The sequence below is a fragment of the Podarcis erhardii genome (genome assembly GCF_964252035.2).
Source record: "Podarcis erhardii genome assembly, chromosome: 4".
Classification (NCBI taxonomy): domain Eukaryota; kingdom Metazoa; phylum Chordata; class Lepidosauria; order Squamata; family Lacertidae; genus Podarcis; species Podarcis erhardii.
This window is the reverse complement of record NC_138508.1, coordinates 28,223,437-28,238,659: the sequence shown is the minus strand read 5'-3', so window position 1 is coordinate 28,238,659 and position 15,223 is coordinate 28,223,437. Positions and strand designations below refer to the sequence as shown.

The 15,223-nt window shown below is 38.8% G+C and overlaps 1 protein-coding gene across 3 annotated transcripts in view; it reads left to right on the top strand.

Moving 5' to 3' along the window:
* The window catches only part of UBL3 (ubiquitin like 3), a 50,556-nt gene extending 36,245 nt beyond the window's left edge, over nt 1–14,311 (top strand). For all 3 annotated transcript variants that reach the window (XM_081860866.1, XM_081860867.1, XM_081860868.1), the window contains 4 exons: nt 4,714–4,822; nt 8,444–8,530; nt 10,883–10,960; nt 11,731–14,311. In XM_081860866.1, the coding sequence (XP_081716992.1) occupies nt 4,714–4,822; nt 8,444–8,530; nt 10,883–10,960; nt 11,731–11,783 (327 nt within the window). In that variant the 3' untranslated portion in view covers nt 11,784–14,311. The remainder of the gene's footprint in view (nt 1–4,713; nt 4,823–8,443; nt 8,531–10,882; nt 10,961–11,730) is intronic.
* The last annotated feature ends 912 nt before the right edge of the window (nt 14,312–15,223 follow it).

Sequence of the window (15,223 nt, the reverse complement as noted above, 5' to 3'; positions counted from 1 at the left end):
GACTGCATGACTATATACATTGGATTTGAACTACCATAGTTTTCTATATGATTTTTGAATTTTTACTTAAATATTCCTAGTCCCATTGCCTTGTCTGTCTCTAGCAACATCTTGGCTATATTCATAATTTTAATGATAGGATTCTTCCTGGACATTTCTTCTCCAGCAAAAAGGTTATGTACCGTATTTTTCGACCCATAGGACGCTCCGTCCCATAGGACGCACCTAGTTTTTTGGGGGGGAAATAAAGGAAAAATTTTTTTCCTTTATTTCCCCCCCAAAAGCGGGTCGGGGAAACCGAACCAGGTCGAGGAACGGTGCTGCGCCTCCCTGCTGTACCCCGAGCTTGTGGGGCTGGCCGATGTCTGCCTCAGGCGGCAGGCTGCTATCTGCAGCGTGGGGAGCCCTGCGGGGAACTCCCACAGGGCTGTCCAGGCTGCGGATGTGCTCCCGAAGCACCGGGCGCTCTGCTTTCAGGGCGCCCGACGCTCCGGGAAGCAGGCTGCTATCCGCAGCCTAGACAGCCCTGCCGGACCTCCTGCAGGGCTGCCTAGGCTGCGAATGTCTTCCTGAAGCCTGGAGAGCGAGAGGGGTCGGTGCGCACCGACCCCTCTCGCTCTCCAAGCTTCAGCGAAAGCCTGCATTCACCCCATAGGACGCACCCAGATTTCCCCTTCATTTTTGGAGGGGAAAAAGTGCGTCCTATGGGGCGAAAAATACGGTATATCCCTATGTCAGGAGTTATGAAAAACTGGTTTACAAAGTGTCTTGGATTTTAAATGGCTAAAACTGGTTTTACAGAAGATAAATTGAGTGTAGCATGAAGCTGGACAGCCTGACCTAAAAATGATTGGCTGCTGCTATACCAATGCATTTTCACCAGGGTTATCTAGTCATGTTTCTAGTCCTTGTTGGCAACATAAGCTCACTTCACACGTTCACTTCACACCAGATATTGTAGCCTTTCTTGACCAAGGGGACATTTCAGCTTGAAACCAGAACAGAAATAAGAAAGTTGTGTGGGCTGAGGAAGTGGGAGAAAGAGGTGGAAAAACAGAGTCATAGTAAATAGGGGAGTTCTTGAATCTGCTGACTTTGGATTGCTTCTTCTAGAAGGTGTTGACAGAGAATTTACTATACAGGCTAAATGAGATTCCTCCCCTCCTTATAAATGTTAATTGAACCTGTTGTGTCTTATTGTTGGTCATTTCCCTTCAAGAGTATTCCCCTTAGTTTCATTAAGTATTTGTGGTTTCTCAGCTTGCCACATTAGTACTAAAAGACAAAATACTTTTAAAGCCCAAGAGGTATGTCATGAAAATATTGTTTTGCTCTTGAGAATTTTAAGCAGGAACAAAAGAATAAATAAATAATAGCACAGTTCATTGTGATTCTGAAGAAATACAGAAATGGATTGTGAACCACATTAAAACTTACATTTTCTCATGTCCTCCTGGTAGTGAAAACACACAATTTGCAATTCATATATGTGGGTGTGGGTATGTTCTAAACAGATAATGGTTGTAGTAGGAAGGGAAAATAATTCATGATGACCCATAATTCATGAAGCAGTCCACAGCATTGTTAATCTTGCATGAACTTTAGATTCCTTGAGATGTAAGTGTGTGATCACTAGGGTATTGTTCTGGTTACAACCAACATAAAAACAGATCTTTTCTTTCAAGGATGGAAATCTCTGACAACCCTCCTTTGTACATCCTTCCAAATAAAAATACGTCTAGCACAGGCTGTTTCAAATTTCACAGTACAAGCAAATGTCCACCAGGTAATCCATGCCCAACAAGTGTAAAAGGTTTTGCTTTTCTTTTTGAAATTCACAAGTTATGTGGTGATAAGTGTCTATTTGTCACCATGTTTCCATGGAGAGCACTCCAGACTTTCTTATGTTTAGATACCTCTGTCTACACCAGCTTTGCAAGTACCCCTCTCCCACAAAATTACTAGCCTGCCCTTTTCCCCCATGTCAGCCTACTGTGAATTGGCAGAGGAGGGACAGAGCTGCGGCAGTTACATTCCTGGGCTGGGTGAGGCAAAAGGGGGCTTCCCTCTTCTGGCTGCCTGCCTGGTTTCTCTGTTAGGCACATTCAACGGCTCACTCACCTGCTTGTCTCATATGGGTACTAGGCTATAGCTTACATGCAAGGCTGGTGTACGCCACTAGTTTTCTGACTACATTTCTGGCAAAAAAGCACTGTATTCCAGGTAACAGTGCACAAATGCTTTCCTCCCATAGGTTATCCATGTAGGGGGAAAAATGTGTTTCAGCCCTGAAAGTGCAGTATCTCTTTCTTTTCCTTGTGACTATGACATCTAGGTATTCTGTAGAGCAAAGTTTCTCAAACTTGGGTCACCAGCTGTTTTTGGACTATAATTCCCATCATCCCTGACCACTAGTCATGCTAGCTAGAAATGATGGGATTTGTAGTCCAACAACAACAGCTGGAGACCCTGCTTTTGAGTATTTTCAGTATAAAAAGTGCAATTCATATCAGTGTCCCTAAATGCTTGTAAGTTGTAAACTCTCTGTGTGGGTAAGACCTTAGATTGGGTGTGTGTGCTGTTGCTTTCTGTTTCAAATGCATCAGAACACTGTATTTGGCGCTGGGAGTAGCTCAGTGGTAGAGCACTCACATGCTCTGCACAAAAAAGCTCTTAAAGCATCTCCAGGATCAGGTTGCAGGCAGTGATGAGAAAGACGACCGAGATTCTGGGAGCTGCTACAAGTCCATGTAGCCAATGCATTTGGGTAGATGAACCAGTGGTCTGATTTTTGTTTAAGGCAGCTTCATATGGCCTTCCAATCTCTTCTCTTCTTCCCTCTACTCTCTATCTCTGCTACATAATCTGTCACACAAAGGTTCCAAAGGGGTTTAGTATCCCGAAGAGTCCTTATGCACATGTGGTTTTTTAAAAATTATATTTAATACAGTTACTGTGGGAATGGTAAATATGTTCGCTGGCATTATACTGAAATAATTGCATGATTTATTTATTTTTAATTTACAAATGTTAATGTAGTAATAATCAATGCAGTAACCAGTCTGAATGGCTCTATTTCAGAATTGTTCGGTATTTCTGTGATAGCATTCCATTAGACCACAACATACAAACTCATTAACTTTTGTGTGAGTTACAGCAAGTTACTTGAAGCCACTTGCTGTCAAGATAGTGCAGTCAGCTCTTCCTTGTACCTTCCATGAAAACCAAAAGGGTCAGTGTGGCAGTGCTGATCTGCTCATTATGCATGGAAGCTGCAAGCACAAGATTTGTTTGCACTTCTGAATCAACACTTGTAATCACATATTTCAAAGTTAATTTTAAGGTGGGAATCTGGTCTCTAATGAAATCTGATAGTTCTTGAAAGTTACATGAGCAAAGTCAAATAGTAGATTGATTCTTGGATCTGCGAACCCAGTTTGTAACCTAGTGTCTGAAATTGGACCTGAGTAAACAAGCACAAAGTCACCGAGAAATCAGGAGCATGTTTCAGGAAAATGTGACTACCATATTTATAAGTCAAACTGATACAATGAATTAGTTCAAAATACTATTCATATACGTAACACTGCTGGATTCCAGACAAGACACGATAAATCTAAGATAAACAATTATGAAAGTGAGATTCTTCTTAACCACAGTTTGATAATAACTAATAAACCATAGTTATTAACCATATAATAATTTTTCAAGCTGCTCCAATGTCTTGAGGGGTTATGTGTGTTTGACTGAGAATGGCAGCATGTTAAATATACAGTATAAATAAGATGGGGGAGGGCAAATAAAACTGGACCTCTTATTTTAGTTTTGAAATATCTCTAGGGCCATGATACTACATTCTCAACATGTTTAAACAGATGTTATTCCTATGCAGAGAAGCAGCTGCTCCTAATAAAGGACTAAATACTTTATTTATATCATATGTTAGACATATATTTATTGTACAGTATAACCAAAAATAAAACCTCAGTTTTAAAATCCTTTGAAGGAGCTTGTTTTCCTGATGTCTCAGGAAGATCAATATCAAATATCTTGTTTTTTAAAAGCTCTTGCTGTATGAAGCCTTCTAATGGCATGCTGTGCCTATGTTGCTAACTCTGCAAAAATGTTAGTAATTGTGTTTTTTAAAAATGTACTGGTGCAAATCTCAAAATGCTCTCTAAAAATATCACTTTATTGTCTGCAAGAAAGAAGACACTAACACAGCAATATGGTTAGAGTACACAAAATAATAAATTATTTTTTAAAATATTGATTGGCTATTGCCTCAAATCGGGTTCATTTTCCCTTTACATTATATTTATTAATATTCTTGGAGCCAAAACCAGAGGGGGGGGTGCTTGCTAAACCCTATTTGCTAGTTTGGTGGTAAAGCAGGGGTGGGGTGAGGCTTTTTCTTATCTCTAAAAAGAGCATGTGCAGGATGGGAATGGAAGTTCCCTCCCATCCCCCATAAAACAATAGTCTTTTTTTAGTCACTTGTCTATATGTAATCCAAGAAGTTTTTACTTGATGTCTTTGCTGTTTTTTCGTACCACAGCCAAAAAGTGACTCAGTTTATGTTTTCTATGTGGCATTTGTTTTTCTTTTATTTGGCAACTGGCCTAAAATAATGACAGTTTTATCCACATCAATCATAAATATTCAGTTCTGTAATTTTGACATTCCTTCCTAATTATTTGCTTTCTCTTTCAGATAAATTTGCGCCTCATTTTGGTAAGCGGAAAAACGAAAGAATTCTTGTTTTCACCCAATGACTCAGCAGCAGACATTGCAAAGCATGTATATGATAACTGGCCAATGGGTAAGTATTACAGACGAGTTCCCCCACACCTTGTATTCAGATGGGATCAGACCTGTGCAGAGCTTGTCTGAGGCCCGGGGCAGGAGTCTTGTTAGAATAAAGTTATAAACTCAAACGGTGTAAGTCCAGCAGGCCCCTGACAGAGCCCTCTGCCTTCTTAGCCCTCTGAGGCCTGGGACAAGTGAACCCGGCTTCCCCCCTCTACATTGGGGGTGGGACTCAACATGGGATGGTGGTGGTAAAGAATATCTTTATTTTCTAATGCAGAATATCATTGAATATTACTGGGCTGGTAATAGCTCAAAGGGTGAAACCAAAAGTGCCACACTCTTGTATTTGATGTGCTTACAGACTTCTATGCTAACTTTTATATGTATATTTGTACATTACTTAGACCAATGGTTTCTAACACACACACCCTGGATCACTTGAATATTGCTGAGGGTCTTGGTCATTTAATTTTTTTCCTGCCTGTTGTAGCAATTTTAATGAGCTATGCTAGATTCTATATGATTTTAATTGCATTTTTGTTGCTTCTTATAATTTATTATATTGTACTTTACAATATTACAATTTGAATTCTGTGGAAGAGTTCACAGGCATGCCACAGGCCAGTATGAGACACCCCCCCCCCCTGCAGCTTAGACATTTTCTAATATGAAGCAGTCTAGATTACTCCCCCACAACCCCTCCCAATATCCTTTTTAAAAGCTTCAATTTTCTAATGGAGCTAAATGTTTGGCAATTGTGCATTTTGAAATCTCAGCTTGGAGTAAAAACGTTACTTGGAAACTGCAAATTTGATCCCTTAAGCAGAGTGCAGCTCCTTTCAGAACAGGCTGAACTGCTGCCACCTTTGTCAGATGAATAGCCTACCAAAAGCTCCTTTGTCTTATCTGGACTGAGCTTCAGTTTATTAGATGTCATTCTTTCCATGGCTGACCTTGAGCCCCTTCTTGTTCAGCCAGTCTGCCTCACATGACTGATAAAAGGGAGATACAACTGGTGTCACTGGGGTTTTTTATTTTTATTTTTTCATTATTTAATTTAAAATATTTATTTGTGCTTGGGCAAGATTTTTGAAAAGAAGCATCAGGTCAGGGTACAAATGTCTAGCATACAGATAGAAATGCAGAATTTATCAAGGTGTTCTTGTCTGGAGCAGCAAGGCAAGAAACTTGATGAGAGGTTATCACAGACAAGAAAACAAAAGATCTAGGAAGCCGGTCAGAAAGGGTTGCCCCAATTTGAATGGAGATACAAAAAATGATAAAAACATAGGAGGAACTGGGGGATAAAGAAGCAACTAAGAAATGAGAGAGAGAAAGAGAAAGAGAAGGTGGGATGACCTGGGATGGAGGAACAAGAATGACAAAGCAAGTGCAGGAAGGAAAGGGGCAGGAGGAACAACTGAACCCCATCCTCAGTGTTTTGAGAACAAGTGAAATACTACAAGGCTGGAGGCAGGCAAATGTCTGTGTCTCCAAAAAGAATGCCTAGGCAACTGGTTATTGGTCAGCTTGACATCAGTACCTGGAAAGGTTCTAGAACAGATTATTAAGCTGTCAGTCAGTGTGCATTTGGGGGTGGGTGGAAGCTGTGATTGCAAAAAGTCCTGCCAGGCTAACCTTATCTCCATCTTTGATAGAGAGTTAACTGGCTTGGTTGATCATGGACATGCTGTGGATGTAGTATATTTGGATTTCAGCAAGCCTTTTGATAAAGTCCCCCATGATATTCTTGTTGGTGAGCTAGACAGTGCTGCTGTTTGAAAGAAATGTGGCTGCTGGTTGGGTCATACCCACCCAGAGAGTGCTCCTCAACACTTCCTTGTCAACCTGGAGCAAAATGACAAGTTGAGTGCTGCACGATTCTTTACTAGGCCTCCCGGTTTCTAACGCCTTTGTAAATAAAAGTGCAGAGGAGATGTTAACCAAATGTGTAGAATGACACCAAACTGAGTGGGTAGCTAACACCGTAGACAGAAACAAGGTGATGTATTTACAAATGTTTAGGTATGTGGTTTCAACATACTTGACATGGTTCCCATTTTTGTAAATTCAGTGTTATTTTGGGAGTTTATATGTGGATTATACAGCTGAATATTTGTGTAATAAATCTCACAGTCTAATAAAACAAGTAGGACTGGGTTACGTTACTGAGCTATTGATTAATTGTTCTCATTAAGCTTTGGGTAGCAACTAGGTTTTATATTTTCAAAAACTCAGGACACAACCATGGTACATTTCTTTATGCCAGAGAGGTCCTGGGTGCAGCCTGAAATCTGCATGGTACCTACTAGAGCAGCCTTTGCCAACCAGGTGCCCTCCAGATGATTGGAACTTACAACTCTCATCACTTCTCACCAGCATGACCAATAGTTGGAGGTGATGAGAGTTGTAGTCGTCCAATTCTTCTGGAGGGCACCACTCTCAAAATATTCCATCAACAGTGTCTCCAAAAAATTTTACGCATCACTTGGGAAGACAGGCGAACTAATGCCAGTGTACTTCAAGAAGCAAAGATCACCAGTGTCAAAGCAATGATTCTTCAACATCACCTTCGTTTGGATTGGTCATGTTGTTTGGATGCCTGATTATTGTCTTCCAAAGCAACTACTCTATTCCAAACTTAAAAATGGAAAACATAATGCTGGTGGTAAACAAACGAGGTTTAAAGACTCTCAAGGCAAATCTTTAAAAAAATAGTATAAACTTAAAAAATAGTATAAACAATGACAATTGGGAAACACTGGCCTGTGAGCTCTCCAATTGGAGAACAGTATTTACCAAAGATGTCATGGACTTTGAAGATGCTCGAACTCAGAACGAAAGGGAGAAACGTGCTAAGAGTAAGGCACGTTTGGCAAACCCTCACCATGACCAACTCCCACCTGGAAACCTATGTCCCTCCTGTGGAAGGACATGTGGATCCATAATTGGCCTTCACAGTCACTTACAGACCGTCTTCATTGAAGACAATATAACTCGGCTATGAGTGATCGCCAAAAAAGAAGAAGAAAGAAGAATGTGGGAAGTAGCACTTGTGGTTTGTTTCTTCCCCGACGTCCCGAAGGAAAGAGCAAAGCACTTAACTTAAAACAATTGCTTGCTTTTACCTATGGTTTAAAGTGACGTATGACCTGGTGACTAAATACAGGCTCCATGGCTCCATCAACCAGCTTTTCCCCTCTCTCACCCAAGTTTTGTTTAACCTCCAACAAGATGAAGCATACTGGAGAACTTGAGAGCTTACTCACTGTTTTGTGACAGTTTGGTTGACCTAATAAAGGTATTGCCTTGCTGTGGTTCTGGATTTTTTTTCGTAATAGTGGTTTGTTACTATTATAGTAATTAAATCTTTAAATGGAATTGTTGTTGTTAGCTGATATTGGCTGAAGTGCCTGCCTTATCTATTCCTTTTCCAACTGGTCCCACTGCCCCTTTTTTAGAATTGAAGGGGAACCTTGCCTGCTTTATAGCAAGGAATAAAAGCTCTCATACCTGTAATTATGTTTATGCAGTGTGTTGTATAGTCTAATAAGGCAGGGTATAAATGGAGACTTAAAAGATAAACAAGACAGTGAATGCACTTGACAAATCTTTTTGCTACTTTTTTCAGACTGGGAAGAAGAGCAAGTAAGCAGTCCAAATATTCTGCGACTTATTTATCAAGGACGGTTTCTTCATGGCAACGTGACATTAGGAGGTAATGAAATAAATTCAGTTGGAGACGGTGGTTCTGTGGGTGATCTTTGTCTGATTTATAAAATGCAAGAAATGGACTTCCTAGCATAATTAGTGAAGCAAGGAAGCCTATGACAGGAACATCTATATCTGAGGGAACACATGGAGCAGCCTCTCTCCACCTTAAGAAAGACCAATGTGCCCCAGGCAAGGCAGAAGCAAAGAGGTCCAGTCTTAGGAACTTGTGACATCAGCTTCTAAAAAGACCATCAGATGGCCCAAGAGGAGGACCCTTAACACTCTACATTTCATACCATATATTAGGGCCATTGTTTTAAAATGGCATTGGGTTTCTTGGCAGAAAGGCAATATATAAATACAATACAAAAATAAAAGTTTGTTCTTAGTAAACAGACGGCATGATCCCCAGTTAGAGCACTTTGGGTGTTGTTGGTTTTTACTTGGGGAATTCAGCAAAGGCTCTTATTAAAATCAGTGGTACTTAATAAGTTCTCAGCTTTGAGCACGATCCCACCAATGTTTTTAATTAAAGTTGCAATTATGTGTTCCATTACACATGCAATTGAGTACTAGGCTGTAACTCTTAAAAATTCAAAGGTTCAGTATATTTAAAGGGGTTATCATTCAGTGGTCTGCGGTGTATCACATTTTAAATTTCTCTTCAGGTATTACTGCAGTAAATATCATCTTGGAAATGATGGTACTAATTACCAGTAGTTAATAGCAGTCCTCTCTTAATTGGAAAAGTGATTTGATTTCAGTCTTCATATGCCTCCTGTACTGCATACAGTCCTTAGAATCTGTATTCTAAATATTATGCAAATTGCATAACAGTGATCTAAATCTTAGCACTGTGGCTGGGCAGATTGAGAACCGGAATAAGGGGAAGCTTTCTTGCTGTGTCTAGCATAGCCATGAGGTTCCAAATGATTAGTTATAAAAGACTGAAATGGCCTCACTTGGAGTAGAAAAGCAGTTCAATTGTGCCCCCTTGTGGCATGCACTTCTACCTGGTTTTTACTATATTGTGAACTACACTCCTAGTTATTGTCAACTTTTTGAATGCTGTGTTTTACTGCAGTATTTGTATTCATGATAAAATTTCAGAGGGAATATAAATTGAACTTGGGTGTGAGTGTGCATACTTGGAAGTTTGCATGCATGTACACTAGAAAAAATTGTTCTGGCTTGCTTGAGATTAGCTTTCCTAACAGGTCAAATCTCCCACTAACTAGTTTGACTGTGTGCCAATTTGCATTATTGGATAATTTCAAATGTGTGACTGCAAATATCCCAAAATAGTAAGCACAAAGTGGTTGGCCAGGATTATTCAGCACTGAAGAATAAAGGCTTGTCAGAGGGTTTTTCTTATCCTTAGAAGGGGTCTGGCAAATCATAAAGATTTATGTACACCGCTCACATTCCTTCAGATGAACTTCCTCATTGTCTGTCTTTGCATCTAGCTCAGACAGTAGAACATGAGACCCTTAGGGTCGTGGGTTCAAGCCCAAATGTTGAACAAAAAGATCCCTGCATTATAGGGTGTTGGAATAGATGACCCTCTGGGTTCCTTTCCAACTTTGTGATTTTATGATTCTATATCAAGTAAGCATGAAGAATTTCTACTGGAGCAGGGAACTTCAGAGGAAGCGTGCTGAAGTTGTACTGAAATCTGTGATGGTATATACAAATCTGCTAGATTTTACTTGAGCATTTCATGCTTGCTCTGAATTTTAGCCAGTATTTTTATACACATTTCTAAAAAAAAACCCATGCATTTTAGTACATATAAATATGTTGATGGTGTTATGGTATGAAAAATGCTGATAAGTCAAGGAGAATTTAAAACCAGCTATGTTATCCCAGTTCCATCCCATTCTACTTCCAAGGACCTTGAGGTTGCATGTAAAGTTCTCTCCCCTGTGACCAATCCTCACAAAAAAGGTAGGCTAGGCTGAGTGGAGTCACCCAGTTAGCTTCGTGACTGAGTGGAGTTTTAAACCCAAGTTTCCCTGTTCCTAGGCTGACAAATAATTGGTTTAACAAACATGGCTTCCTTTATTATCAGAAACAAGCCAAACAAATACTTAAATTTAGGTTTGTATTGACTGTTTCAAATATTGGGGCAACAAAGGACTGGGGACAATATTTTATTCTCCCTTTCTGCAACTTATATTTGTAAGCTGCTGTTCTGAGAGCTCCAGCTGAAGAGTGACTAATTAAAGTGACAAGAAATAAATCAAATAGTGAAAGCTTGCACTTTTGGAAAATAAGCAGTTTGGATATTGTATATTGCTGTATCTATAGAGATGAAGAAGAGTATTAACAAGTAATTCTCTCTCCCCACACACAGCATTAAAACTTCCTTTTGGCAAGACGACAGTGATGCATTTGGTGGCTAGAGAGACGTTGCCAGAGCCAAACTCTCAAGGTAAGCTGATGCTTCCAACTTGGACTCAATGGACACATATTCAAAGTATCTGCACTTTGGTTGCAGTCTCTTTGTGACTTATTAAAATGTTGTGCTGAGGAGAAATCTAAAGGTTTTTGTGTGGTTCTTAGAACACGTGAATTTATATTTACACTTGAAAATGTAACTTCCCTTTTATTTTTATTTTTTTGCAAAAAAATTATTAGTTTTTACAATATCAATGACAAACAAAAACATAAAACAAACAAAACATAACAGACATAAATCATAACCTTATTGAAAATAACAGTTATTTACTTTGTATAACGACTTCTTCGTTTCCCCTTAGTTGAATTTCATTGCATATCCTTATAACGGTTTTCCAAATCCCAATTTTAATACCCTTTAAATTAAACATTAACATCTTTAAATCTTCTCCTTCTTGTATTAAACATATTATTTTATCAGTTAACATAGATACAATCCTAAGCCCTTTAAGTATCTGGACGCTATTTCCAGTTATTTTAGCTTAACAAATTTAACTAAATAATCATTAAATTTCTTCCATTCTTCGTGATGTTCCTCCTCCTGGTCGCGGACTCTTCCGGTTAGATCGGCTAGCTCCATACAATCCATCATCTTCATCTGCCATTCTTCTATGTAACTTCCCTTTTAAGGGCATGTGACCAAAGCTCGTAATGCTCATTCAGAATTATTCTGCTCCTTTGTGTTGCACACAGAGAGTAATATTTTGCGCTAATTATCTTGAAAACATTTTCTCTGTTCTGCAGGTCAGAGGAATCGTGAAAAAACTGGAGAGAGCAATTGCTGTGTGATCCTGTAAAAGCTCTGCTGTATCTACTACTTGTGATGTATAATAGTTTTCGTCTTTCATGCCGCTGGACTAGAGGAGACCAACATTGCTTCAAACACCCTTAGGACAAGCCTGTCTGAATCCATTGAACTGAAATATTACATGAACGCTGTCACTTTTTTTTTCTAGAACAATGAACACTTTTTTATTTCTACGTTTTAGGTTGTTGAACAAGCTTATTAATACATCACTTCTCCACTTCTCCAATGCATTCTCTCTCCAAGGAAAGGTTAACTATTCTCAACAGGAATCATATTGCTGCCATAAGATCATCCTTAACCTGAACTTTAACCAATCAAGATTTCTAGATGCAATTTGCACTAAAAATGGTTGACGATATATAGACCTCATCATCAAAAGCTCTTAAGTATTTCAAACACAGAGAAATGAATCAGCACTGGAAAATACTATCAGCAGTCTTATTCTTTAAATTCAGTAACGGCCAACTGAAAGGGGGGGAAATAACTACAAAGTAAGTAAATTCTACCTAAGTCAACCTTGGTGGCCAAACTGGCACAAAATACTAACTAAAATTGTCTGACAATAGACATATATATATTTTCACTGCAACAAACTATGTGCCTGTAATTTTAAAGCACTCTGTAGAGGGCTGTTGAAACTGATTTTTTTCATTGATATGCACTCTTCTCGTACATTAGTTGAGTGCTTGTTCAGACAGCACAAATAAGTGCAGAGAGTGCATTTCCTAGCCTTAATATGGGAGGGGCAATTTCCTGTAGTTCATAGGCTTTTATTAATGTGCATAAATATTAGAAGACCTCATTTACTAATCAATTTTATGTCTTTGAATATCAGCAATTGATGTTTTTCAATCATTCTTATTCATCCGTATCTTAGTGTCCAGTGTCATGCTTACTCATTAGTGACTTCAAACAAATAATTAAAAGGAAAAATGAAAAAAAGAAAAGAAAAACCTCTGCCATATGATGAGATTTTGTTTGTTTATTTTATGTGCATTTGGTGTTAGTGCTTGCAATTGTATTGGAAATCAAAAACTGGTTTTTAAAGCATACATATTTAGAAAGGATGCCATTTGTTTTCTTCATATAATTTAAAAATTGATATGCTAAAAAAAATTGCACAGCACTAAAGCATGAGTTAGTTTCATCTAAACCTGTAAAAAATTATAAAAGATTTTATATTTTTCCGCTAGGGAGAAATTCTTCCTAGTTGAAATTACAAATGTGTAGAATATATTTAATAAAAATCTTATAAAAACATAACTATAGAACTTAAATATAGATTGGAGTGTAGAATAATACAACAATAATCCATATAAATAGCTCTAGGCTTTTAAGAAAAAATTGCAGGTTGACATTTGTGTTCTGTACTTGAGTCCATGGCCCTTACAAACGTTCTGTGTTTCCTGAATGATCAACTTCATTTAAATGTAATCAGGTTATTTTATTCAATGTTATTGCTTTGACAAAATGCTTTATATGCAGTAGGCCTACAAAGATATTGTTCATAATGATCAAAATTAAATTTGTATAGAGCAGAGTTTTAAAACAAATTGTAAATAGCACTAAACATTTTCTTTCTGCAACCTGTACTGATAGATTCTTCTCTAAACTAAATAAAAGAAGAATATTGTAGTGCACTTGGTTGTGATTTGAAAGCTGTGACCTGATCTGTATTGGGCATCAGTGTTTTAAAGTCATGAAGAACATGTACAATGGAAATATCCCTTCCTGATTTTCTTTTTAAATTAATACTTGGGTTCAAATCCGAGGAAGATTGTAAACTTTCTTTGGAACAGGGATGGAGGCATTTTGGATATGCTTTGCCTCAGCTGTGCAGGACTTTATAAATCCACAAACTCGCGTTTACCCACCCCTGGAGTCAATGAATTGATTGGATAACCAATGCTAATAGTTAAAACACCATTAGAACTTAACTTATGAAACTGCATGAGCATGAGAAATCTTAGTATTTTAGCATTCAAAAACTAAACGGTGAATTAAAAAAAATGTGTGCATTCAGCTATTGGCAACACTGATCGCTAAAAGCTTGTTTAGAGACCCCCTTGCCATTTCTGTTTCAAAAATAGCAGCAGTTTACTCCCGAAGCTTTTATTTTGAAGAGACTGTTAGCAATGCAACCTCATCTTATCCAATGCCTTTAGTTTGGTCCCAGCATCATAATCAGCAACTCAGTTGGGTGCTATCTACACTTGCTCAGTTTCACATTAATTGTACCTGAAAACTCTGGCAGTACACTTCATTTTTAGAATGACTTCAAATTGAGTTCTGGGGATTTATTTGAAGCTGTCGGGAAAGAAGGCCACATAGGAGTAGTAGAGATCCAAACATGTAAAATAAATGCACATAATCCAACAAGTTGGTGAGAAAATTTTGCAGCAACTATTGGATAGAATGCTGGTCTTTACAAGTTTACAAAATGATGTGTTAAAGTGGAAATGAGGCCTGTTTTCCCTCTAGGACTACTGACTGATTAAAGAACATTTAGCTGATTCATTATCTGTCTTTAATTGGGTCTTACACTTGCCTGCTGCATTTTTGAGAAACTTAACTCAGAGAGAATTGAATAAACAAGCTATCAACTGTTGGGGGGGGGGAACACCTTACCATTTCCTACTCTACTACCACCAGAGCCAAAATAGACTCAAAAATATACAGCAGACCTTCCTCTAACATCTACCAATTAGTTTTGCTTGCCTTGTTTAATCAACCTTTGGTTGATAAACAGCAAGGGCAAACTTCAGTTGGTAGGACGGAAAGAAGGGCATATTGTATATTTTTGAGGCTGTGATCTGCCAGTTAAAGTTTGCCGCCCTTCACTTCCCTCCCATCCCTAATAGAAACCATAAAAACCTCAAACCAAGGGATATCTGCATGTCAAGTTACACCTTTTCAATTAACGCTATAGCACTGGATGGGAATTTTTTGCCAGCAATGAACTGTGGGAGGGGGACATCTCTGGCCTGGTTGTGGAATCCTGAAATCTGGCACAGGTGCTGGAAGGAGTCCAGCTGCCTTTGACAAAGAGTTGTGCTTTGGCTCTACTCTTTCTCTATGACAGGCATGGCCAAACTTGGCCCTTCAGCTGTTTTGGGACTACAACTCCCATCATCCCTAGCTAACAGGACCAGTGGTCAGGGATGATGGGAACTGTAGTCCCAAAACAGCTGGAGGACCAAGTTTGTCCATGTCTGCTCTATGATCAGTACATCAGTACTCCAAAAAGTTGAGTGGGGTCATAGGAATGCTGCAGATTGTGTGTTACCAGGCTGCTTGGAAGTGAGTAGGTAGAATGGTCTCCTATTATTTCCAGTAGTCTTTTCTTTCCAGCAAGCAACCAACCTCACTAATTGTTGGAAACTGAAGACCATTAATTTACCATCACCTACCCTTCCCCTATTGATCCTC